The 21952-nt window shown below is 35.2% G+C and overlaps 1 protein-coding gene across 10 annotated transcripts in view; it reads right to left on the bottom strand.

The window, feature by feature from the left end:
• LOC138171996 (transcription factor 4) overlaps positions 1 to 21952 on the bottom strand; it is a 450737-nt gene that overhangs the window by 268894 nt on the left and 159891 nt on the right. For all 10 annotated transcript variants that reach the window (XM_069101609.1, XM_069101625.1, XM_069101630.1 and 7 more), the window contains 2 exons: positions 21469 to 21530; positions 18781 to 18877 (listed from right to left, as the gene is read on the bottom strand). In XM_069101609.1, the coding sequence (XP_068957710.1) occupies positions 18781 to 18877; positions 21469 to 21530 (159 nt within the window). The remainder of the gene's footprint in view (positions 1 to 18780; positions 18878 to 21468; positions 21531 to 21952) is intronic.

Genomic DNA, 21952 nt, shown 5'->3' with positions numbered 1-21952 from the left:
TCAGTATTTCTTCTGTTTCCCCTGGGAAATATATGTCTGTTTCTGGCATCTGTCCCCCATCCTCCTTTGTGAACGCTGAGGTGAAAAATTCATTTATTTTTTAGTAGTGTCTCCATCGTCTGTCAATAAATTACCCTTTCTATTTCTTTGAGGCTTGACAAACCACTTTTCTGACCTCCTGTTCTTTAAGTACTTGAGAAACAGCTCATTATTATTTATCTTCATCTCATATGCAATCTCTTTCTTTCTTCGACTCTTAATTTTGGGATGTTTTTAAATACTCTTAACTTCTTCCTGTAATCACACCAGTCATCTTCTGTATAACACTTGATGTCAACTCTGCCTCTTTCTCAATCGATGATTGCTTTTTGCCCTTCCGTTTTAATCCACATTAGCCCGTTTGTTGGATTTTATTTGTAGGATATTTATTCTTAGACAGTAGAACCCTTGGGTATACATTTATCAAATTTATCTTTGAATAAGTTATATTTCCCTCTGTGTGTCTTTTCCTTCACTGCTTTATCCCTTTGTCTCTTTTAATCATACAGTTTCTAATGTTCAACACTGACTGTGAACTGTCACAAAGGACAGAGAAGCTGCTGTTTTGGCTACAGACATTCTCTACTCTTGAGCATCTAACTCAATGACCAGGCTGATACCTGCTAGAAAGTGTGTTCTATGAAGTACGCATCTAGTGCAAAAATCTGCTTTGCTCAAAGCCTCTATTTTCCAAATTAGCATAACTAAGTAGTTTCCTTGCTATTTCCTTTTTTCTAGTCTCACTTAAGACTTACTAATGAACCTAACTGGGTTATCTTCACTGCTATTAAAATATCCACTCTACCTCTGCATTTCCAGCCATGTCTTTTGTTTCAAATAAACGTAATCTTGGGATATTTTTTAAGTTACCACTTTACATAAAGATTATCACCAGGCCTCAATAATGTCCACAATATGTCCTGCCAACTTTTTTCTTCCAATATTATACCCAAGTGGACCCTAGTCCACTTAGAACCCTTTCTTCTCTTTATTCTTACATCCATGCTGTGCCCCTCCTCCCTTTCTGATTGGCAACAGTTAGTTCATCTCTCCTTATATTTTATGCAATATTTAAGGATTAGCACTTACAACCTTGCACCTACAGTACGGTAGTGTCAATGCAATATATGTTTAAAAGAGTGAAAATAAAATAGGGATATGATGATAGCTTGCATTTCTTTAATACTTAGGCTTGCAAAGCACTTTACAAATATTATCTCATTCACCCGAACCCCCCCCCTGCCCTAAGAGACAGGTGTTCCCCATTTTACAGATAAAGAAACAGAGGCTGAGAGAGTTTATATGACTTGCCCAGGGTTACTTAGGGAGCTAGTAAATATTTAAGGTCACATCTAAACTCAGATCTTCCTGAGCACAAGTTATCTACTATTCCATGAGTGCATTTTGTTGGGTCAAGACAGACATGGGTTCAAATCCCATCGCTGATGCTTAATAGCTATGTGATCATTGGCAAATCACTTAATCTTTCTGAGCTTCAATTTCCTTATTTATAAATGGTAATCCTATCTGTATTGCCTAAATTTCAGGGTTGTTTGATGTTCAAATACAATATTGTAGGGCGGCTAGATGGCACAATGAATAGAGAACCAGTCCTGGAGTCAGGAGGACCTTAGTTAAAATCCAGCCTCCAACACTTAACACTTAACTAGCCATGTGACCTTGGGCAAGTCACTTAACGCCAACTGCCCTGCCCTCCCCCCTCCAAAAAAAAAAAGCAAAAAAAAATGGCCAAAACAAAAAACAAAGGCAATACTGTATCTAAAGCACTTTGCAAACTTTTGAGGTTTTATTATTAATCGAGGAATGAAAATGCTTCTTGATTAGCACTTGACCATATGCATCTATAAAACTAACTATAAAACTAAAGGTAGTGACAGTATTCACATTCCAAGTGTACATAAATATAATTAGTCAACTTGAGATTTTTGGTAGGAATTAAGTAAAAAGTACTAAAAAAAAGATGAAGATTTATTAGTATTATTATGGAATAGCCCTTCAAGAATAAGGAAAATTAATAATTCTAACGTACATACAGGTAACTAAACTAGCCAGAATACTGAGGACAACATAGTAAGACTAGTGTTAAACATGTATGGTTTTCTTTAATCAAAGACGACAAGATTGTATGAATTTTAAATATGAAGAAACTAAAACACAAAGACAAAGTCACTTCTTTAAGTTCACTAAGCAAATATTTCCAAGGCTTAGGGAGCCCCAGTCTCGTACGCTAATTGGTAATTCTTCTAGGCAGCACATTTAACTGGATTTTCTTATAGCCCTAATGTTCTTGTACTGACACTACTTAAGAGGCAATGTTATTTACAAACTATAATAGCCTTAAAAGAATTAACAATGAACAATGTTTAAAATAGTCAATTACAGGCTTATACTTTAAGCAAGCACTTACAATGGAGATTTAAAAAAAACATCTTGGCTATTGGGTCATTTTCCAGGCTACTAACTGCTAAACCATGTGCAGAACGTGCTTCCAATTTAACAATACAGATTTTCTAAAAAGGCGGCTAGCTTAGCTCTGCAGGCAGAATCAAGTTGATTTTCATCTTGATTAAAAGACAAAAAAGGGAAGTTCTAAAGCACAAAAACAAAATGTTGATTCTGTGTTTCAAGTTACCAGAAGAAAAAAAACAACCTGAAAACTTTTTACATGATGAACTTGAGCTTATGAAAAATCCTTAGTATATATGTCTGTTATAATCAAATCTTTGATGTGACTTTGGCACTGCAGATGCCTAGGGAAAATGTGAAAAAGTTGAACAAATACCCCAGGCACTCATTTATTTCTGAGGTATACTTAGCAGCACGTCTGACAGAGCAGAGATGGGAAGAGTAGGGAGACAGCCATATAACTTGTAAATCCTAATCCCTACTCACCTGTAGAGACCTATAGACAATGCTTGTCCCTAGCTTTAAATTTTTCAAGAATCAATTTCATCTGAGTGGACTGTTTCCTCAACTTAAACTGAACTGCAATCACACTTGTGGCCGACTTGCATAGGCTGTCATGTCCATACTCTTTCTCCTCCACCCTGTTGCCACCGTCCACCACCCCCAATCCTGCCAACTCTAGAGAACAAGTTTTTCAAGATGAATTCAGATAGGCTGGTCCTTGGAAAGGAAAGGGGAAAATATAAGCATTTATTTATTAAGCTCCTACTCTGTGCCAGACACTCTGCTGAGCGCTTTTCTTTTTGAGTACTAACAAACTCTGGGAGCTAGGTGCTATTACGATCCCCATTTTACAATTGAGGAAACTCTAAAGCAGTTAAGTGATGTGCTAGAGTCACACAGCTAGTAATCTTCTGAGGCTGGATTTGAACTTAGGTTGTCCTGACTCTAAACCTAGTAATCTCTGAACTGTGCCACCAGCTGCCTCAAAAGTTAGCCTCTCAGTCACCAGAGGGTTTCCAGTTTCATGGGACCTACCAGATCTTGTGTTTGACTGACATAGCTTTTATTCTTTGCTAACCAATCAGTCAACAACAAGTATTTATTAAATGCTTCTTATTGACTAGGAAAAAAATACAACCCACAACCAGAAGGTTTTCAAAAATAAGAAAAAATATCTTTAGCCAAATAACATGAGGCTAATGGTCTTCATTACTGCTAATCACTCTGACACTTTAAATAACATGTGATTTCATCATACTAAAGATTCTTCACCAAGATCCACAGCAACACCACTATACCTTTTCTTATTTTAATCATGTCTGTCTTACTATACATTCTACATAGAAGATAATTAATTCTGAGGAAAATAAAAAAGATTATTCTTCAAATTATGATTTCACTAGTCTGAAAATACAGGAAGTATAAAAAAAAGAGGAAACTTAGGGAGGGGCATAATGGCTATTTTCGAATAAATGAAGCTTTCATCCAGAAGAAGGATGAGACCTTTTATGTAGTTCTCAAGTGAGACCAAGTTCCATGGAGGCAGATTTCAGTTCGATAGGACTTACAAATAATTAGATCAGCTTTGTGAGATGTTACATTCCTTAACACTGGAAGAGTTCAATCCATAGCAACATTTGTTGGAGGTGCTGGAGGTTGGACGGGAGTTCCTTAAACTGGAGTGGGGAGAGTTTGGTTTACATGGCCTCTTAGCCACCTTAGCTGTGCCTCCTAGCTCCAAGTCCATGACACTCAAATTATGGTCAAGTTTATACACAAATAAATAACTGGACATACCAGAATCTCTAATACATTCTATATTTTTTGATGGAAATGCCCTAAGAGATTTAGAATTATATAGAACATTCAAATCCAAGATCTTTACCCTCTTGGAAAACCAAATTCATCCAAATAACATTAATTTGGGTCAAAATGCATTTTGTTACTTCTTGCCTCAAAGCAGAGAGGACTAATCAGTCAATCAATCAACCAGTCATTATTAAACTCACACTGTATGTCTTCCACTGTGCTCAATACTAGGGCAGAGATAAAAAAAAAAATAAACTGATATCTGACTTCAAGGAAGCAAACAGTTTCAGGTGAGACATTCCATGATAGCCTAAGGGACTTGCTGATACATTAAAAAACTTGCTTTTGTCTTGGGATCCATTACATCAGGCCCATTGATTTTCACATAGGAGAATCACATGCAGGACCACTTCACTCTATTTTAAAGAAGGCGCGATCATAATTTGTGAACACCTTCTGACATTGTACCTAGAGCTCATGTTAATATTCTATCATTTTTAATACCTGGTCTTGAAATTTCATTTCAGGGATGTCTAGAAAAACTATAATTGTGCCTGGTGTGGTACTATCGAAACTTCAATATTTTAAGGATCTATAATTTCACCTGTGTAGGTAACTCCTTTTTTCTGAGGCAGGTACGACTAAATGCTCTATAACTTAAAACATTATGTATCTGAGATTTTCTGTAACCAATAAATTCATCAACTTATAGTCAACCTGCTGAGGAGTCTCCCTGAATTTAGCCCAGACTGTCACATGATCACATAATCTTGGATTTTTAGAAAGTACCTAAAGTCACGCAACATGTCCTGCACCTGTATAGGAACCCTTCCTACAAAATCCCTGACAAGTCGTCATCCCGCCTTTGCCTGAAGAAAGACCTCCAGAGGAAGGGGAATCTATCTCCCAAGGCAGACTGTTCTTCTTCTGGATAGCTGTACATATTAGAAGTTTTTCTTTAAATGAAACCTAAATCTGCCTCTTTGTAACTTTTACTCATTGCTCCTAAGTCTATTCATAGACTTAATCTTCAAATATTCAAAGGCAACTCTCATATGCCCTCCAAGTCTCCACTTCTCCCTTCTCTTCCACTATACCCACTGACTTTCACTGATGCTCATATGGCAGGACTTTACTAAAGTAGTTTCCTGATTCTGAACAATCTCCAGATCATCAAAGTCTTTCCAGATGTGATTTTACCAGGAAATGAACACTGGATACAGAGCCAAGTTTGGAACTGGGAAGACATGGGACCAAGTTCAGCTTCTGCCACATAATGGCATTATCTTCTTGGAAAATCAAATTCCTCTCGATAAGATTCACTTGGCTCAAAATGACTTTATGCTATATGTTGTCTCAAAGCCAGGAGGAATAATCAATCGGTCAATCAATCAGTAAATCTTTATTGAACACCTACTATGTATCAGACATTGTGTGTGACACAGTGACTTAAAACTGCATATTACAAAAGAACTGCATTGGTCGCATTAATGAAGGGAGTTTATACAATGATATTGATGAAATCACAGATCCAGATACTGCTCCTCCCTTAAAAAACAAAACAAAACACTCATTTTGTGCTTATTACTGCTCAATGAAGACTAAGACTGAGGTACTTCCTTTTTTTCTTTTTTTTTTTTTGTACATCACACAAAACACCATAGATCTACTACAGAGGAAAGGGACTTCAGAGGCCATGTAATTAAACCCTACTCATTTTTCAGACAAGGAAACTGAGGCCCAGAGAAGTTAAATAACTTTCCTAAAGTCCTATCAGTAGAGACAATCAGGATCTGAGCAAAGTCTCCTGTCTCCCAATGCAGCACTATTTCTATTGCATGATTAAACTTGCTATCCAGTAAAATTCTGAAATCTTGTCCCCAGAATTTTCTAGTTCATAATACCGCCCTCCTGTATACATGTAAAGCTTATTTTTTGTCTGTACATACTAGCCTTTGCATTTACCTTCATTAAGTTGCATCTCAATGGATTCTGCCCAAGAGTTCTTGTTCTTCATGATCTTTTTGGATCCTGAGTTTGTCATCCAACGTGTTAACTATTCCTCCCAACCTTGTATCATAAGCAAGTTTAATAAGAATGCTATGTAAGTAAATGAATAATTTATGAATTATTGAAATAATTGATAAAAGTGTTAAGAAGCAGAGGGCCAGACAAGTCCCTGACAGCATTCCACTGGAGATTTTCTTCCCAGTTAATATCATTCCACAAACAACATTCACTTCTTTCTAAATTTCTCCTTGTTTTTATTTTGGCAACCAGTTCCTCCTTGCTGGTGAGGGTCAGGCCAGGAACTATAGCTTTCCACTACTTCTAGACATCTCCAAGCCATACAGCCTGGGTTCTGCCTTCTTTGCATTAGAACTGGAACCTTGAACTTTCTTATCCAAGAACTGGTGAACTTTCTCATCCAAGAAATCTTACCAAAGTCCATCACACCTCCTTCCAGCCACCTCTAATTCAAGTCATTGTTTGTGTAAGCTCTGGCATACATATTCCTCTATGATTATACACCGTCTATGTTTGTTTCCCCTACTAGAATGTAAACTCCACAAGAGTAGTGCTATATTTCTTGATTTTATTCCATCACTAGTACTTAGTATAGTGCCTACCCCAGCATAAGCATTTGATAAATTATTTTCATTACCTTATTTATATGCTTTTGATGGGAGAGGTGACATTTAATTTAGACATATTCGAAAAGGTATCCTTGAGTCAAATCATGTGAGGGTTTAAAGACAAGCTGGTAAGTTTACACTGTATCAAGTAATAGGGAGTCATTGAATATTCTTGAGCAATAGAGTAAAATGATCAAACCTGTACTTTACAGAGATCACTTTGGCAACAGTGCACTGGATAGTCATGCAATAATATTTATTTCTGTCTTTAAAAATACAGACATAGGAAAGAACATCTGGTACAGAAAAGCAGGGGCCTTAACCAGTAGATTTTGCCAAAGCAAACTTTAGTTTGTAGTTTGTACATTACATAAGGCCCAATTAGTCATACAATGACAATAGTAACTTTTCTCATGATCATATGTAATTTATAATTATTTCCATTTCTTATACAAAACTCACTCAAGTTACTAGGTCATCTAAAAACAAGGTTAAAGTGCAAGGACCATACTGGTGACCTGAAGCAAGAAAGAGGCCATGGGGTCAACATAAATACCCTTTCATAGTTTTCATACCTGTTTTCAAGGTGTGAACAGTTTAGTAATATGACACAAAAGCCATACTTACTACATTATGAATACAGGTTATTCTCAGCTAGGCTCTCACCACTGCTTAGTAAACATTTTATTTACCTCTTACTCCCAGTTGCTTTGTGCCATCTCCTTATGTCCCTAACCCCATCTCTATCACCCTACTTTCAAAAAATGGCCTCAATTTCTAATTTACTGAGAATATTAAGGCTATCTGACATGAATTTCCTTGTCTTCCCTTCTTTTACTCCTTATAACCTTTGTGTTTTCTCCCATTCTTTAATGTTTTTAAATTTTGCTTGGTTTCACAAGGAAGTAATTTGCCTGCTGTTTTATTTGTTATCTAAGGACTACTGATATTGCATCTGAAAAACCTGGAGCTTCCAAGGAAACACAGATACCTTTGATATGTGTATTAAATAAGTATATATATGTATGTGAATTACAGTCCAGATCTGATTTCATTGGTGTGGGGAAATTCTTTGTGTGCAAACTCCTTCCATGAGTACAGATCAGCGATTCTTCTGTAATTTATCATCACGGAATTGTCTGAAGGCACTGACACAAGCAATTTGCTTGAGATCACACAGAGAACGTGGCAAAATCAGGAATTTAACTTAGTTCTTCCTGACTGATCCACCAACTACTCTATGCCATCCTGTCTCTCTACTTTAATCCCTTCATCAATTTCACCCATTAACAATTGGGTAACTAAGCTGCCCTCCCTGGGTCTCAGTTTCCTAATTTCTAATTTGAAATGGCTTGACTAAATGATCTCTAAGGTATTTTATAGCTACAATATGCTATGCCAAATATTTGCCTCATTCATTTTTCACATTGTGCCCCTTAAACCTTCCCTTCTTTACCTTTCCCTCTGAACCTAGATAAGTCACTTTCTCTGGAATTTTATATCTGGTGATCTGGTATAACTATGAATGAATTACCAAACATAAGAGTATGGAAAAATTATTGGTAGCAAAGTATGAAACTGTGAGTTTTCACACAATGATAAATACTGATATATTACTATGATATAAGCTGAGAAAATCCCTCCTATAAAATTATTGCCACTATTATTATAACTCACCAGAACTAAAACATAAATAGTTGTATTTTAACATGCACCCTAACTATAAAAAAATTCTATAGGCAAATGGTTATGGCATGAGAAAACTTCATTCAATTTTAACCCCTTAAACAATGTCGTATGCCCTTGGGTAAGCTCCAGTGGAGTCTAACATTAAAATCTAGTCATCTCTGAGCCATCAAGATTTTCTCACACACTTAAGTGTTGTCATTATCTTCCTTTCTGTAAGGAATACAAGCATCTTATAATAAAGGAAGGCAATCTGATTTAGAAACACTTTCCTTACTTTAACAATTATTGAAATTCTTATATTCAGCACCACTATACAAGCTCAAGATAATTATTAATTATCCACCTAACTATACACTATTTTACACATCCTGCCCCTTAACTAGAGCACAAAGCAAAGCCATAGCGTCTTGCCTGGTTAACGGACCATGACTTGAATAGCTAAATGACCTAGCAATTCGGCAAATTCATTTTCTTTCAAAGATTCTCCCATATGTACACTTTCCAGCGTTAATGCAGATCTATTGGCTATGCAAAGCAGTTTCTGTTTCTTGAAACACATTTCTACCTTTAAAGTATGCATTTACTAATCGGGGGGAGACCGACCTATGGAAAATATTAGTAAATTAGAATTAATTCCTATAACAAGTATGCCAAAGTGCCTCTGAGTGGCATTACAGATTTGCTGTGGTTTTCAAGAAATTGAATTCAATCTCCTCTTCTACCAGCTTCATGAATATTTTAAGGGAGTCACATATAGGCTCCTTTTTTTTTTTTTTGCTAGAACAGGTGTAGGCTCAATTTCACCCTTAAACTAGTATCAGTTGAGCTGACAGACTACCAGTAAATTTTTATTTGAGAACTAAACTAAATGTATATTGGATATAGGGCAGCATCTCACTAACTATTAAAATGCCTTATAAAGTTTGTTAGCTATTCTGCTTTTATTTATTCTAATTTTGGTGTAAAAACAATACATGAAAATGTAATCACGATAGCCAGTCTGTTTAGCAGCTCTTTTCTAAAAATACTCAAAATTTGTTACAGATAGCTCATTAAACCTGACAACGTCTGTGCTGTCACAGGTAGGTCAGGAGATGGAATTATTGTTCCCTTTTAACGAATAAGGAAATTGAGGTTAAATGATATAGTAACATGTATTATCCCACATATGGAACACCTCATTAAAAACTAAGCAAAATACTTTGGTATCCTCATGCCCAGGTTTATATTTACCAGATTAGAATTTTCCTAATGTGTATGTGATGGAAGGGTGGAGGAAGAAAAGAATTAGGGAGATATATGGTTCATATATCACTTAGTGATTATGCAGAGACTGCAAGAAATGTTGGTTCAATTCACTTTGTCCCTTCAGCTCACTGGCACATTTAAATTTGTACTCTCCTTATTCCACCAGTAGATTTGTTACTAGTCATTAGGGAAAGAGTCATGCTTTAATCACCTTATAGCCCCTTCAAGAGTGTAGCACAGCACTCAGCATATAGTTAGTGCTTATTCAACAAATGTTCATTTCATTGAATCTCAGGCCCCAAACCCTAGATATTAGGAAGTACTGAAATAAAGGGAACTTCTTATTTGTGTTTTTAAAATTGACCTTGGGCTGTTAAATATTAAGAGTTCAGTTTTTTTAAAGGCTATTATATTCCATTATTTTGCCTTTATACTGTGGTTTTTAGTCTCATTTCATATTCTTCTAAAATATGTGTTCAAGAAAATGAGAACAATAATGATTTCTTTTCTTTGATTTGACATCAACCAACTAGACAGTTATCCTTTATCAGTTACCCTCAAAGACTGCCTGCCTGCTTCCAGTCAAGCATTCAGCTTTGGCCACTGATGTATAAAGAGTAAAGTCAAATCTAAATATTCAAGGTGAAATGGAAGAGTGAACAATTAACTAGCTAGTGATTTGAAGAACATAGACAGTCAACCCAGATGCTTGGGGAAGGAAAGAGTTACTACTCTGGGATCTGAACTCTGGATTAGCTTTCTATTCTCTCTTACCTTCCCATTTTCTGTCCTTCTTCAATATGATAAAAAATATTTGCCACTGTCTTCATTCAATAATCCATCCTAAATTAGGCAGTGTAAATTAGCTTTTTTTTAAGCTCAATTCAGATTCAAAATTTTCACCTTTGGCTGCTTATACTTGGATTAATAATGAACTTGATATTTTAGTGAATTTGATCATCATCACTAGAATGGTAACAGAATAATATCAGCTTCATATTCAACAATGTGTGATCATGTATAAGGCTGAAGCTTCAGTTTTCAGTTTTAAAATGAAACTTGGGTGAGTTACAGAAGATTACAGGAATCCTCTTCAAAAAAATATTCTCCCAAACAGAATCTCTTCCCCCAAAAAGTGTTTGTTATTTCAACATATCAAGCACAAAAAAATTAATTCCAAACTTAGAAAACAGTTATATTTTCATGTTAATTCCAAGTTCTACTGAGCTGCTAATCAGCTGTGTTAACACTGAGATGGGTTTTAAGAATGAGCTATGCAGATTCAAGAATATGAAGTAACTCTGTAATCTGAGTCTCCTAGAGTCAGAAATGTAAACATAAAAAAAGAACTATGGAATGAACTTAAACCTCTATATTTTGATTATGTAGTACTGTGTCAGTAGTTGCTGTTTTCATAAATTTTCAATCGTTTCTTTACCTTTCTGATATTAAAGTAAAAACAGAATTCATTCCATTCAGAAATAGTGTATCACTACTTAAAAACCATACAAAGGTCTTTGTATCTGTGAGAATGAAAAGACTTCATTGCTTTCTTGGGCCCAGACGGCGGTATACATAGATGCCAAACTTCTTCTGAGAATAAAAACTTGAGAAGGGATACAACCCAAAAGTAAAAGGATATTTCTATTGAGAAATGCCCCATTCAGTTATTACCTATTTCAACCACAACCACTACAAGTGAAGGAATTAGAAAACTAGAACACTCATGTATAGTAGAAAGAACAATGGATTTAGAATGAGAGGATCGTAGATAATGAACCATGGTATAAATCTCAGGGGCACCAAGAATCAATACTTGTATGACCTTGGACAAATCATTTAATACTTGGATCTCAATTTTCTAATATATAAAAATGATGGTCTCATCATGGGGACATGAGAATATTTCAGTAGGATACATCAATATCATAAAAGTTTTTGCAGTGACAGGGAGTTTTTTTTTTTCCCCAGGATTAATGTATATATGAGTAAACCAGTAAAAGAAACAACGAGATTTCTTTTTCAAAGTGAAAATGCAGTGTCCTGTGGAAAGCTGCTCTTCAACATTGCAAACACAGAAAAAAAGGTTCTATGTGCCAGGAGGCACTTTGGTGGAGTGAGAGCGCTTTCCATTCCTTTGATGTCATTAAAACGTTGTTCCTTCTGAAGTCATATACTACACTGTGATTCTAGGAAGGAATTTTGCACAGAGCAATTTCTACAGCAGAAAAGTTAAATCATGTTAAAGCTCTAGTTATCCTTTGCTTGTTACTGCTTCTGACACGAGGTGACTTCCTCTTTCCCTTTTTCCCTCCTTCCATCCTTCTTTACTTTCTCTTCTGTCTTCTCTTCCTTTCTTTAAGCTGGCAAGTTATTGCTATTATTCTGTTATCCAAAAAAAAATCTGAAATTTTACTTTGTATTAACAAGTTGAGAAAGATACCAAAAGATGGGAATAGCTAATATTTGTGGTGGTTGTGGAAGGCTACACACACTAATGGGCTGTTGATTAACTAACCATTCTAGAAAGCAATCTGGAATTATATAAAGAAAGTGACTAAACACCCATATCCATTGACCCAGCAATCCTACTTCTAGGCATAGGATACACTGAAATATTCACAACAGCACTTTTCTGGCAACAAAGACGGGGAGACAAGAGATGCCCATAAGCTAAATAAGTTGTAACATATGACAACAATGCATTAGGAACAGTTATTATCAATAATAACTAACAATCGTTGATTATATTTCATACACAGATCTCTGTGTAGCAATTTGAATTTTGTATTGAATTTCACATTGTCTCAGTAAAAAAAAATGATGAATATGAGGAACCAGGGGAAGACATATGAAGTGATATAAATGTGGAGTAAGCCAAGCCAAGGAAACACTATAGACTAGGACGACAATAATGCAAATGGAGGGAAAAACACCCAAAATAACTGAGGTGCCAAGTTGTGGAAGTATAATGACCAAGCTTCACGTCAAAGAGAAGCTCTGTGTAGGTACTTCCTCCCTTCTCTGCAAAAGTAGAGGCTTAAGGGGGTGGAACACTGAATACAAGATTGGACTTTTTTGATCTGCTGATTGATTTTGTTGATTTTTTTCCTCTTTTTTATTCTTTGTTATAGCGGACAGGGGAAGCAAACATTGGGAAACAGGTGATAAAGGACAAAAGAGAACAAAATTTATGAATAAACATATTCCCTACAAAATATGATCAGAAAGAAAACAATATAATCCAGAAATAAAACAAATTAGAAAACTAAGAGGGCCTTTTTCTTGCCTCAGAAATTAATTTTAAGTCATATCAAGTACACAGGTAAGAAACAGTATCCTGGTAACCTCAATTGGTAAGCAGTCATTTGAGTGAACAAATACGGAAAGCATATTTTGAGAAGTCTCCCAACTAATGCTTATGCCTATTGTTCATTTACAACACTATCCAATTTTAAAAATATATTGAAAAAATAGTGAAGAAAATTTAAGCCAGTAGAAGCTTTTAAGTTTGTATAATTATTTCTCATAAATTGTCCTAAAATTTAGTTTTATCTAATCAGCTGATTCTTATTCCATCATTCACAAATATTAAATATGTGCCATTGGCATAAGTATTCTGTAGATTTCATCATTATATTATTTAAAAATTCCCATCTTGAAAGAAATTTCACCTAGAGGTCAAGGAAAATCATTTCAAAGTGTTGGAGACATTCATACAGCAGTTATTCTTTCCCTTAGTATGTTGAATCAGCTGTCATAAACCAGTTATATAAGCTGTATAAATTTTAGTCTTTACCCAGAACCTCTTAATTTCACTCTTCTTTCAATTTTACAAAACAAAGAAGTGTGTGTATTAGTTAGTATTAACTCTGAAATGTCCATCTACCAAGAAACCTGCAGTGTCTTCTCCCTTCCCTCAGGGAATTGCTAGACTTAAAACATCTCCCCTAATCCCCCACCCACTTTTGCACTGGGCTAAGCTCAGGACAGCCATAAACAACATTTTGAAGTAATACAAACCTAAATATTCCTGCTAGGCAAACTGAGGAGTGGAAGTGAATTATAATGAATCAACAGCTGTCACAATATGACCACAGTAACCAAATCAAAATATCAACCACTAACCCAGATGAGATTCAAAGGTCATTCAATAAGCCAGCGGCTCTCTTCAGCACTGCCTGAAAACCTCAAGAGAATCTTTGCACTGAAATATTCCATTAGGCTGGTGGGGCTTTAGGAACAAGTTACTCCTTGTCAATAAATAAATTCGTGTTCTAGTAGGGTCTTATATACAACCATTCGCCAAATGAAGGAAACTGAACAAGTTCACAAGAAAGTTCTTGACAACAAAGGAGCTGATGAGGAAAGAGCTAGCCTGTTGTACTAAAATATAGCCATACATCACTGCTCACCCTTTATTTACCAAACCAAGTATACCATCTGATTATTTTTTCCCTAACAAATCTAATGGTCAATTAAAGCACTAGGGAAAAAGAAGAAAAATGCCACCTTAGATCCTTATATGGATAAAAACATTTTAGTGGAAAATAAGAATTTTTCTACAGTAGTAAAATGTCCTTTAATTATTTCCTGCAGTACATTATTACTGACTGAAAACAAAAACTCTAAAATTTGGATAACCCTTGCCTGGAGTTTTTGTTACTCACTTAAAAGAATGCTGTCTAGATAAAGCTCCTCCCAACAGCACAGGGAACTCAGATCCATAGCCCCATATCAAAAGCATATTCCAAAAGAAGCATACATCTTACCAGTCAATGCTTGGCCTATATATTAAAAATGTCGATGTGTGTGTACCAAGGTTAGTGATTTCTCCTATCTCCGATATTCCTAGTGCGCTTGGTCTCTCTCTCTCTCTTTGTTGTCCTTCATACATTCTTTCTAGACTCATGCTTACTGGTATGCTTGTAATATCTCTCCCATTCGACTGTAAGCTCCTTTTTAAAAAATTGTTTTTACATCTTTGCAGTAACCAAATCAAGGACAGTACCTTTCACATAGCAGGGACAGAATAAATGTTTGATTCTTTTAAATGAATTGTGTGCATTTTCAGGAATTACATCATCTACTCAAAATAAAGCGGCATTATTTTTCCATACCAAAAATGATTCTTCTGTGACAAAATATGTTAGGGGTAATGTAACATAAAATGTTATTCATTCAGACTGACCATATATACCCCCATGTATGAAGTTTAGTTAGTAAACAATGGATGAAAAGGGACTACTAAATGGAGTCAATTTAGACAGAACCATTTGGATTGCTATAGCATTTATTAACTTTTTTTTGGATGCTTGTCTTTGCTTCTTCTAAAAGGATCTGACACAATGATCACTGTCTTAAAATTCCCAATACTATGGGCACACATGCAGAAGCAACAAGTTTGCTTTCTTCTTGATGAAATCCTTGAAACCAAGAAATTAACTTTATTTTTCAAGCATAAAAAGGTTTTGTTTGCTTTAAAGTGTTTTGGTTTACAGATTTTTTTTTTCAATCAAGAAACATAAATATCAGTCACTTGACAGTATGTCTTCTTTGCAATAACTCTAGTAAGGTGACAATTTTCACACTGTTTTGTAGAATGCAGTAAGTAAATTAAAGCTATATTCTATAATATATGAATTAATAATATTAATACAAATCTCATAAACTTCCCAAAGGACTAATATTATAATAAATGAGTATTAATATATTTAGATTTTAATTAAGGTATAGTATCCCTGCCTAGGTAGTTTATTCCCATAAATACTAGGTCTAGTCCCATACAACACGGCTTTGTCATAAATGACAGATATTCACTAACAAAAGAAAAATCAGAAAGTGTCTCAGTACTTTATTTTGTCTGGTAATAAAAAGAAAACCTCACAGAATCAACAGTTCACTTTGAAATAAAAACCAGGTCATCTACAGCTCCTCACTCTTTCCTGTTAAATCAAGGTTACTAATTTTTGTGGTAGATGCCTAATTCAGCCTTAGCCTTGATTGATTTGACAATCACAAATCTGATCCAATAAAGTAGCTGATTTATTTCTGATGCTATAGCTCTTGCCCCAATGCGAAATCATGGGAGAATTAAGTCTTTGAAATGTAAAGAAATCCTTTGTAGTTTTAATGAGAACCAGTTACTGATTCTGAGAGTAGATGTTGGATCTCTTTCAGAAACCTAAAGAAAGAGTCAGACTGACATTACTTTTTCTTACACAAGAAAAACTCCTAGAAAGGCTGTAATTTGGAATATAAGTATGAACCCAAAAAACAGATTGTGGGGGGGGGGGTGGGGGGGGAGAGGGAGAAGGAGAGAGAGACAGACAGAGAGAGAGAGAGAGAGAGAGAGAGAGAGAGAGAGAGAGAGAGAGAGTATGTTGGCTACTGAGTTCAAATTACTGAGTTGACCTTCTTTTGTACCATCTAACTCATCATCTGAAAATGAATTGCCCTTAATTTTTTTTGGAAAACAGTTTTCTTCTATAAATATGGCATAACAAAATACAAAAGCAGGTAAACTTGAAAAAAATTCATTCTGAATGAAGGCAGTCTCAGGCAATATCATTAAAAAACTGTTAATAAATTCTATCTAAGCCCTCAAGTTGACACTGATGGGTTCAGAAAATCTTTAGCAGGGTGTTTAACCAGACCTTAAAATTACTTTCTTCCTTTTAATGCTTAAAACTGAAGTCTCCATTTCCTCTTTAACAAAATAAATTTTACTAGTCAATTGCTCAGTGCCCTCCCAACGCTGAGGGTGACTATCCTGACCCAAGTCTGACACTGCATCATTAATGTCAGATAAACCATTTAGTTCAAACACAATTCTTTTCTGTGCAAGAATCTGCTAGAGGTGGAAAATGTAGCAGTTTGTAAACAATAAAGAACCATGTTTCAGACCAGACAGCTTATCTGACAGAGCAGTTCTTTCATTAAAAGCAGTGGGTGGGAGACTCGTGGACATAGTCGCATTTCCTATCACAATGCAGTAGACTGTCTTGGCCTCCATATTTAAGAGTTTAATGGGAAGGAGGGCAGACAGCATAAAAGAGCTTGGCTGACATGGATTTTCAGCTTAAACAACAACAAACTGAAAGGAGTAAGCCCTGGGCTCTAGCTAACTTAAATTTTAAATACTGTTCAGATCGAAAAAGCAATCTGGTCTTTTGAATATTTTCTCCCTTAGGAAATATACAACAGTATTATTATTTAATATGTATGCATTACTTTGTATGTCCTGTTATATTAATTTATTAAGTTACTGGTACTAAGCCACTTTATTTTTCTCATGTGTTAATACATCCCTCTAAAGAAAATAAATATCCATTTAATCAATTTGAATTATTTTAGATCATCAGAGGATAGTTTTAGGAACCCTCAGGGAATCTTCGAGACTGGTTCACAACTCAGGCACTAACTTGTAAGGATTATAATTTTCAAAATTTTATCCTCTGCTATCTTTAGGTTTGAGTATGAGTTCTCAGAATTAAAATCGTTGCTGTTATTAGAACTGAAGAAACTAAATTTCTTTAAAACAATCTATTTGGACAAATATTTCCTTGGAAATAAATATTATCTATCAATCATAGATATTAGTTTTCAGTAGAGGATATGAAGTTGTACCTTATATAATAAAACAAACTAATAAATTGTCATTTAAAAGTAATAATAACATGTATGTTCGAACATCCTATAATTAAAAATATGCTGTTGGGACTCCAATACAGGGTCCCAATGTCACTTTTAAGTACCAAAATTGATGTCATGAGTTAAAATGGAAATGTCAGCATTTCTCTGCTTATATTGGCTTTGAGTCTAATGCCTCAAAGTCCTTTGATGGGTATGGTGATGATATATAACATTACCCTCAAATTCAAGGCTGATACATGAGTTAAACAACCAATGTATGTTCCCAGTCTTTTTAAAAATCAGGGCATATTTTGGAGGCATTGGTATTGGAGAACACAGTCCTGATTGTGTATTCTTTGTAGGTCCAACTACTTAACCAAGGGATTTCATTTAATTTACTGATGAATTCAAAGGAACCATAGCCATGGTGAGAGATTCCTAATATTTTTTATTACATGTTTTATTTAACAAAGATCATTTATCACTCATAACTAAAATAAACAGCTAGAGAGACCTATAAAATTATCTTTTCATTGCTAAGGCTGCTGTTACTAAACTAACATCTCCATGGTGTGGTCAAAGGAATAAAGTATGTACAAAGGACTCCACAATGAAGGGCATTCTGGTGTCTGGCCCTTCTGCTCAATCAGCATCTAACTTGCTTTCAGTAAAACAGAATATAGCTGGCTCAGGTCTCAGGGCGAGTACTTGACAGTTACACATCCACTTTCTGACAGTTTGCTAGGAAAATATCAGTCTTTTAAAGCTTTGTAAACCCATGTGTTCTTTTCTTAGCCTTTGGGTTGAAAATTCCCAAGTGATATTGTCCATATGCAAAGTAGGTAGCTATGTTTCCTCTACCGAAAAAGAGTTCAAGATAATGAAAAAAATGAAAAATCTATCTTAACATTTTGCCTTCTTCCACTTCTAACTTTCTGGACTTCTGCTGTACTACTGCAACTACCTGTCAATATCTCCTTATTTAAATGGAGGAGTTTGGCAAGATTTGGTGTAAATAGAGTCCTTGACAAGCTAACTCACATAAAAACTTGACTCTGTGTGTGCATATGTATATATACATATATATTTAATGAATTCCATCATTTTTCGTGTATAAGAAAATGGCATAATCATACATACTGGTACCAAATGTAGAAGATTAGTCAATTAAGATACCAAGTTGTATAAAATAATTTACAAGGTCTCTAAAATCACAACACTGTGCACACGCTTTTTAAGCAAATGAAACATAAGTCAGAAAAGAATACATAATTTCCAAAACATATCTACTTACTTTGTATCCTGGAACTGACAAAAGGAGGGGAAAGATTGTCATGTGATCCGAGGTCCCTGCTGGTCACATGTTCATAATGGGTCCCATCTCCATAGTTCTGTGAAGTAAATAACATAATGAGTTAAAAGATTTAGCTATAAGCATGCAGACAAGCAGAAAAGAAGCATTTGCACATAGGAGAAATTACACTCAACCCGGAGTCAGAAGATTCCAGTTCATACCTAATAGTTATATAAGCTGTAGGCTATTTACTCAGTTTTCTCACCTATAAAATAGGAATGATCATAAAAAAGGGCTTTGGAATTTTAATAACACCATTATTGTTGTCCATTCTGAAAAGCCTCTTCAGATAACAAATCAAAATGAAGCTAAGCAGCTTCATTTTCACCCACTTTCACTATTAAGCAGTAGAAATTGTACTAGTTAAAGGTAAAAAGATTAGTTTTTTTTTTCCTTCTTTTAAAGGCTTTAGGTACACTAAACCAAGTGATCAGTTAGAAAGGATAAAAGATGGATCCATTTTATGATATAATGACATTTCTCATAGGTTTTCATGTCATAAGTAACTAATATGTGTTTTCAAGGAACATCAAGACATCAGAACTTTTCAGTAGTACTGATATTCCACGTGGCATACAAGCACATGAATTATAAAGTAGATATATGGACACATTCTCAATGGCTGCTCTTTTCCTCTTTATTTTAATGGCAAAAGAAGTACACCAAAGAAAAACACTTTACCCTGATGGTTCACTTAATTTAAATGTGTAGATTCCAATATTATGAGGGAGGGGGGGGAAAGCAGATTTTATTTTCTATTATCATTTATTTATTCCACCTTGATATAATACTTAAAGTGACCAAAAAAAATCCTCCTGTTCAATCTGGTTTTGCATCCTTCAAAGAAGTCCAAATTAAATTTACTTAGAAGTGTCAGTCTACACCCTTCAGTGTTTTATAAGCCTCTGTGTTTTATTCATATAACTGCCCTTCAACTTTTATCAAAATCTATAACCAAGTATGTTAGCCAAAGGGCAAAATTTGTCCCCAGGAGAAAAGATACATTTCACCTTTGGTGAAAGGTTATACCAGTCTGCTAAGCTCTAGCAAAAATGCTTTAAATCTTCCATGTTTTCCATCTATTACAAGAAACTAGAGAGCACCAAAATTCTAAAATTTAACTCTACAAATCTATCCATGTCCAAAAATCATCCATGATTTAAATGTGCACAAATGAGAATCTTGGATTTTGTACACAAGAAAATACAGGTAAAGTATGACAGATTCAAAAGTATTCACTTAGATTAGTTTCAGAAGAGTTGAAGGAAACAAACTATGCAAGTCCGTATAGTTCTAACCTGTTCACTTTTCAGAGAGATGAACAAAACTGCTGTAAAACAAACAAGGCAAAACCATAAGAAATCCAATAAATCTGAATCATCTTCATGAACATGAGAAATGCAGCAATCTCCTACACTTACTGTTGAATGGAATGAATTTCCTTCTTTGAGCAAAGACTGTTACATGAGGAGAAGGAAAAATTTCCTCAAAACATCCATATAACACATTACAATATCAAACTTCACAGTCTGGTGTAAGGCCTCAACAAAGTGACTGATTTAAGAATAAAGACCCTGCAATACATTGAAGACTAAAGTTAGGATGACAGTGCCAGAGGACAGGTGGAAGTGTGTGGGCCCACAGTGCTCAGAAACATTCTGATTTTGACAAAATAAAACTTGCCCCTAATACCAAAATAAAGACCTTCCCCAATATAGACCCCCACCCCAAGCAGATTACAAATAGATACATTTCAGTTTTAGCTTGCTTTAGTTTGTTTCCTTGTAAGCTGATAGATAGCTTTGGTTCATCTTACTCTTACCACACATGCACACAAACATACAAAATCTCATGCACTGACACATAAAATATGATGAAAACCTATAGGAAGTTTAAATTGTATTTTTGAATTGTGAGGATAGGTAACGGGCATTTGATTTGGTGAGCTCTGGCAGAATGCTAATGTCACTAAAGAGGCATCTTAGAAAGCATCTATTGAACCTCTCTCATTTTACAAATGAGGTTCAGATAATTAAGTACATTCCCCAAGGTCAGTCACCTGGACATAATAAAATAGTGGCAAAAACAAGATGAGAATGTCCATGCCCAACTCACCGTCTTCAGACCTTTTCCACTAAACCATAGCTACAAATGGACAAATAATAAGAAAAACAAAAAATGAACGAGGCGAGCATGAAACTGAGAAGGAATCAGTGTGATCTGAATGTGTCCATGTGCCCAGCTGTTAATCAAGGATTCTACGGGTGAAATGGCAGTAGCATATTTTTAAGTAAAATCACTTCCAAGACTCATGTATACAATAATGCCCAATTCTTTTTGTCTCTGTTTCTAATTTGCCCCACCTACCACTCATAATTTCCCCCAGTATAGGAGCCATCCTTGAATCACACTTCTCTGGTCAGGGAAAGCAGGTAGGTATTAAATACAATAACAGGATCAGGTAAGTCACTAAAGGCGAAAAAAAACAATTCCAAAGACAAGCTGATCTGCTACCAACTTAGTATGCATGTATTTCTATGAAATCAGGTGTATGGAACTCACATTAAGTTTGTCAATTTACATATGCAGGATGTCTGGTCATGGGAAAAAAAGATTAGATATACTTACCCTGGATGGACTTGGATGTCCTCCATTCCCCCAGGACCCTGAGCTACTTCTGTCTTCTACATCTAGGGACAAGAAAAAAGTTCTTTAGGCTTTATTGCAATAATTCTTTCTTTTTGTATATGCACTTTTAAATTAATGTTTCAAATTAATCTCCTGTTGCCTTTAATTAAGAATCAGGCACAGGGCTACCATGATGATAGTGGCTTCTGACCCAACTACTTAAATTAACTCATTTAAATTCACAGTAGAAATGAACTGGACCCTCAGGAACCAGAGGTTTGAACATAAAAAATTATATCCACCCTTCAGTGTTTTATGAGCTTGATTTTTTGTATTATAACTACTCTTAAAATTTTATCAGAATCTATAACTGAATAATCTTCAACTTTCTACATTTAAAGAAAAAAAGAAGTGATACAAAGAGAAAAACACATAAATAAGTATAAATAAATTGGCTACATCCTTTCTTCAATGCCTTCTTGCC

This window comes from Petaurus breviceps, unplaced genomic scaffold (assembly GCF_028583685.1).
Source record: "Petaurus breviceps papuanus isolate PSGF00001 unplaced genomic scaffold, PetGlider_PUasm1.0 128, whole genome shotgun sequence".
NCBI lineage: Eukaryota > Metazoa > Chordata > Mammalia > Diprotodontia > Petauridae > Petaurus > Petaurus breviceps.
This window is presented reverse-complemented; position numbering and strand designations above follow the sequence as displayed.